This window comes from Pinus tabuliformis, chromosome J, assembly GCF_031772625.1.
Source record: "Pinus tabuliformis cultivar Carrire ecotype Pingquan chromosome J, CPIR1, whole genome shotgun sequence".
In the NCBI taxonomy this organism is placed as follows: domain Eukaryota; kingdom Viridiplantae; phylum Streptophyta; class Pinopsida; order Pinales; family Pinaceae; genus Pinus; species Pinus tabuliformis.
In genome coordinates, this window is record NC_142295.1 from 1,627,603,193 (window position 1) to 1,627,609,427 (window position 6,235).

The window sequence follows — 6,235 nt, forward strand, 5'->3', positions numbered from 1 at the left end:
ACTGCAAAGCTGAAAGCACATAAGAAGCACCTTACATTTGCCAATTTTGAAACGACAGATGATGAAGTGCTCACCCCTGAAACCCTGGGGTGAAACTTTGTTACAAGTTTTTCCAAAACAAGTGCTTACAATATCATCAATTTCTTCATATAAAATAAGCAAGACTGTAGTGAATGGAAGCACTCAAAAAACACGCATCCTAAGTACAAAAACTTAGCACATTCAGGAGGCCATCACTGATAAGTGCCTCTTGTGGTGTCTCTGTCAGCCCTTACAGGAAATAATCATCTTTTCTCCACGAAATGAAACTATTGATCTTTTGTCCAAGAACAGTTATTTTAAGCGCATTTTCACAATAGCAGAGAGCATTTTATATACCTCATTTGTTCTAGAAATATGAGTTTAGAATGGCATAAGTTGTTCCAATTGTTAACATATTCATGACATTGATACCTTCCAAAATTGCTTGTAACGGTACATCAGGATCTGATTTGAGCTTCCTTTCTTCAATTAATCAGAGTAGAAGCCAAAACTAACCAACAAAATATGCACTGCCATTGTAAGATAAATCTCACTAGCAAACATTATGCGTGGATGTGTGGATTATTGCTACCAAGCCCAGCACAATGATATGCCAAAAATACCCATTTGTACCGTTAAGAACAAAAACTGTAAACTATGCAACCAGCTTAACCTGCTTCACTAGTCAGTAAACTTCTCAATGGAATAGGAAAGTTCTCGAAGCTGCTTTGGATCAACTCTTGATGGTGTTTTTGTCAGAGAACATTGTGCTGTAGTTGTCTTTGGAAATGAAATAACATCTTTGATAGAGCTTTCACCAGCCAAAAGCATAACCAACCGATCAAGCCCATAGGCAAGCCAAAAGCATAACCAACCGATCAAGCCCATAGGCAATACCTCCATGAGGTGGAGCACCAAAATCAAGAGCTTCAAGTAAATAGCCAAACTTTTCTTCTGCCTGATCAGGTGTAATCCCAATTGTTTCCAGCACCTTCTCTTGGATCTCACGTTTGTAGATTCTCAAGCTTCCTCCTCCAATCTCAATTCCATTGTACACCATGTCATATGCCAAAGCTCGAGCTGTGGAAAGATCAGACAAATCATTTTATTTCTGATTTGTGGCAGGTCAACCTATGCAGTCCTACTCCCCAGAATGATTTCTATCAAATATCTAATTCTGCAACTAATGGTGTTAAGCAACAGGCACGGTCAGGTTCTCTTGAGCCATGTCATTCTTTCTCTAGTCTCTGTGATACATCTCATCCATGCTTTGGTCAGCTTGATCCTACAAAGGTTAGATCCGGACTTGTTGATGCACATTGTTCATCAACAGGGGCTCCAGAATCTTCACAAATATCAACAGCACAATCAAAAAGGCTAGATATAAGTCAATCTGATTCAAGACATAGTCCTGGGCAGTTTGAGAAATCATGCACAACTACAGGAATTTCAGACGCATCAATGGTTAGTAATGCATCAGAGCTTACAGGAAACATTTTTGTCCTCCACAAGAGAAGAATCATTGTTGTTTCCATCTAAGGATCATGAACAATTTGAGTTTGGACAGTTGGAGACTTCTCACCTCGAGGCAAACTATTTAAAACAACAACGAGGTGCTCCATCTACTCAAAGAGGTGTCACAAACAAATCTTTCCCATGCTTCAAATGGACTTGTTGGCATTGCCCAAACCTGATCTTCTCAACAAGAGATAGTGCAACCACTCTTAAGTCTACTAGAAAAAGAACCGCCTTCTAGGCATACATCAGGCCAGCTTGAATATATTCGCCATCTTTCTTCAGGTCTAGAGAGACATGAAAGTATTCTGCCTATCCTCCACCATTCATCATTTCAGTCTTCAAGAGGGAGATACTATTGAAAATGGAGTTCAACGCATATGGAGTTCAATACATCGATTCCACCTTATAATATGACATAGTGCTCCACCACGCACAACACACATCAGGGCCTCAAACAACACATAACAAAATGCAGATCAAGTCCACCTCAAACAATGCACAGCACACCATGATATTCCAACGCACAACGCACTATGTTAATGATGGTTGGACGCACCACATATCAGTCTGCAAACATAGAACTAGAGGTCGTACACACTAACAATCACACCACGCTGAGCAGCCACGAAGTTTTGACCAAATGCACACGATATTCAACACAGTCTACATTCCTTAACTACATAAACGCTACGCAGAAAACACCTAAATGATTCAACACATAATCCAACAGAGAACGCTAGAGCGGTCGGCAACCACTATGGCATACAAACAACGCTAAAGCTTTGACAGTGAATGTTCGACTTTTACATCTTCGTGCGGGCATATAATGCACAAGACAAAATATTCACCCACCAAATCACATAATAATAATGCTCATACCTGATAAAGGCAGTTTATAAATTGTATTGCAGAATGAGCAACTGAACATGCCAGAGCAGTCTAGTTACAGCAAAAGAGGTAACGTTCAGTCTTGCACAACCCTTAATCATGCGAGTTGCTTGTGCCTTACACCACAGCACTAGCCTGGCGTGGCTGACAAAACTAAATGTTATAGCCAGGAATATAACAGTGACACCAGTACGCAGAAAGGTTGTAATGGTTCCTTGAAGGGGTAGTGATGACAACTTGCAGCAAGAATAGTAATGGCAGTTCTGACACGCAGGAAGGCAGAACTAACATCTCAAATTAGAGCAGGGCCAGTACGCAGAAAGGTTGTAATGGTTCCTTGAAGGGGTAGTGATGACAACTTGCAGCAAGAATAGTAATGGCAGTTCTGACACGCAGGAAGGCAGAACTAACATCTCAAATTAGAGCAGGGCCAGAATTCTCCTGCAGCTTTGATACCATGTTAAACACACACATGGCAAAGACAAATAGGAAAGATAAAACATGAGAGTACATTTTTATTAACAAATGATATACATTTATAGTACATGGTGTGACCATTGGGTTCCACATCCCTAAGGTCTTCTGGACTTCCTTAGTCTATTCCGCTTCTACACTAACCCATAGAGGATTAGGTGTCCAACAGTACCTTATATAACTATAAGTGACCATAAAAACTTATTTAATTCAACTAAGTCCATAACTATTTCCACAACTTCCCTCATTTCGTGTAAACTTGTAAAATTAGCCGATAGTATAGCACATTAGAAATTCATCATATTAATTTATCAAACATCACACCTATAAACTATTCCTTCAACATAAATGTTTTTTCTTTGTTTTTTTAAATAATTCAGGCGATAGCATTAGCATTACTTTACTAAAAAAAATATTTACAAGATTAGTTATGCTTACCCACCTACGTCATGAGAAATCAAACCAATAACATAATAATAATACTTTCTTCCCTATAAACAATTTAAACTTCAAATAAAAACTTGAAAAATAACTTACCTTTTTTTATAGTTTAACTGATTGCTATCAAACCTGTTGCTATTTTTATTTACAATTGGAGTCTACAACACTTTAGAGGACCAAAAAAAATTAAAGAAAACATTTATTTATATAGAAATTCAACTTGAATGGTATTAGGGAAAGCTTCTTCCCCTTCAGAAGACGTGAACTCCATATTTTGAGAGACTCAATTCAATTCAAGTGTTTTTGAGAGGTCTAGAGAAATAAATCGATTTGAATAATTCAAATCAATCCTTATACGAGTGAAACTAATACAATTCATTTTCACCGCATATTTAATCAAAATTTACAAGATTGAATGAAACCATATGCCTTAAAAAACAGATATGTGTAGAGGTTAAATGTCAATAATGATGCACAATAAAATCACATTGTTTTGTAGAATAATGAACTGAGTAACATAATGTCACATTCTTCGGTCATATAATGGAATTCGGTCATATGATGAAATTGTAAAACCTATTTAAGTTGAATTCGCAACCAAAACTTCATTACAAAATCATCTGGGCATTATGATGCAGGTCCCACATCACAACCTTTGCATCACTAAAATGGGTGAACAATATATGGCCTCCTCCCATTTCATTGTTTTCCCAATTTCTGCACCTGCATGTTGGGCATTTTATTCTAGGGCCTCCGCTCATTTCATTGTTTTGGCAATCGTGATAACTTCAGCACTACACAACTATGTTCCTTTCAAGAACTTCAGACTGATTCGGTAAAAGGTGATTAACAAACGTGTCTAATACTGCTTCAGAGGATGAGGGGCAGCTAGAGCCCAACTTCAGTTTAAGAGTGGCTGCTCTTTCTCTCATTTGGACTCCATGCTCGCTTTCCATCAACAACGTCACTCCATTGCCGATTTCCTTCCTGCTCATCCGTCCATATTGGGTTGGCCGGTCGATCATGGCAGCAATCTGGAGGTGATTAACCAGCATTTTGGCATTATAATGCTGATCTCCTCTGATGGGCCATGCCAAGATAGGAACGCCCTGGATGATGCTTTCGAGAGTGGAATTCCATCCACAGTGCGAGAGAAATCCTCCCGTGGAGGGATGAGAGAGTATGAGCAGCTGAGGTGCCCAACCACGGATTATCAAACCTAATCCCTCGATTCGACCTTCGAAGCCTTCTGGAAGCACGTACTCTCCTCCTCCGCCATTACTACCCTGATGATCATGAGGACGATGATCAGGATGAGGAGGAGGACGACGGCGATGGTTCTGTAAAACCCAAATGAATGGCTTCTGGGCAGCTTCCAATCCAAGAGCGAGCTCTGTCATCTCTTCATCGGAGGGACCGACTATGCTGCCGAAAGAAACGTAGAGAACTGATGCAAGCGCCTTGGAATTCAACCATTCCAGACATCGGTCTTCATCGATACTGCTCTTCCTGTTGCGGATGGCGCTATCATGTGTTATAGCAGTACATGGTTCCGACTGATTCCAGAAAGAAGAGAAGGGCAGAAAAGGCCCTGCTGCCCAGATGGGCTTATCTATCTCCTTTTCTGTGTATTCGATGAACGGAAACTCCAGCTCCCCGCATGTGTTGACCAAAATCCCCACGCAGTCTTTGACCCCGTTCATCCACGGCGGGGATTGGGACCTCAAACCAGGAGGAGGAGGAGGAGGAGGCGGAGACATTCGTGGAGGCGTAAAGTTGGGTTTGGAACCTTGAGGAGGAGGAAGAAGACCGCCACCACCGCTAGGTGGGACATCCTGCAAGTCCGATGGAGAAATGGTTATCGACGAAGGGAAACCAGGGACTACGAAGGCGGTCTGGTTGTCGTTGACGTGGTGCAGTTGATCAAGAGCGTTCCTGTGTTTCAAGATGGCATGTTCAAAGGCCATTGAGCAGGCCCCAGAAGTGACGAAGGAAACTCTGGGAATATCAAACCTTTTGCACAGATCAGGTATCCATCCCAACATAACATCACCGATGATGCAGAGAGGAGGAGCCGAGAGCTTCTTCTGTAAAATGGCTTCCATGGCCTTCTGCTGCCGCTGCATATGATCGTGACGATGATCATGATGGTAATCAGGATATGGTGCTGATTCCCCCAATTTCTCCTCTTCCTCCTCCGATTCCAATTCGATAACCGTCATGCGAAGGCCAGAGGATGAGGATTGATCTGCTACAGCGCGTAAAGTAGCGCTAATTAAAGGATCAGCTACTATTTTAATGGTCAGTCCTCGTGCTGCAAGTCGCTTGCAAAGCTCAATGCAAGGGAGAAGGTGACCCTGCCCATGGAAGGGTATTACCATTATTTGACCTCTCTCCTCTTCCATTTTCATGTACCCAAGATTGAAACCGATAATCGTCTTCTCTTACACCCCTGCATATATATATACTGACGGGCCAATCGTTCGTTGGCTGTCGTAACGGGCAAAGAAATGTATGAAAAGCCTATTTCCCTGGACAGCACGGATGATTTTGAAATGTAGGTAGGATATTATATCATTGTAAAATACCATCCCTCTGCGTAGAAGCACTTTTTTAATAAGAATATCAGAAAGTGTAACTGGTATTGCGTGTTGCTTCTGGCGAGCATGCATTCTATTAAATTCTAATCGTCCAAAACCACCGTTAAACCGACACATGTCCAACGCATTTGGAATTGCCCCGTGAACAGTATTTTTCCGTTGCTTTCGTCAAAAGCAATCCCTAAGCCTATTTCCGTGGCAAGCCAAGGGATTTGGAATGGTAGGTAGGAAATTATGTCGTTGTCGCAATGCACTAAAATACAATCCCTCTGCGTAGCTTCTGTAATAGAAAA

The 6,235-nt window shown here is 41.3% G+C and overlaps 1 protein-coding gene across 1 annotated transcript; it reads right to left on the minus strand.

Moving 5' to 3' along the window:
- Window positions 1-3,820: 3,820 nt before the first annotated feature.
- On the minus strand, window positions 3,821-5,860 carry LOC149233729 (UDP-glycosyltransferase 73E1-like). Its single transcript, XM_089376800.1, has one exon. The coding sequence runs from the start codon at window positions 5,751-5,753 to the stop codon at window positions 4,137-4,139; it is 1,617 nt and encodes a 538-aa protein (XP_089232926.1). The 5' UTR covers window positions 5,754-5,860; the 3' UTR covers window positions 3,821-4,136.
- Window positions 5,861-6,235: the final 375 nt, after the last annotated feature.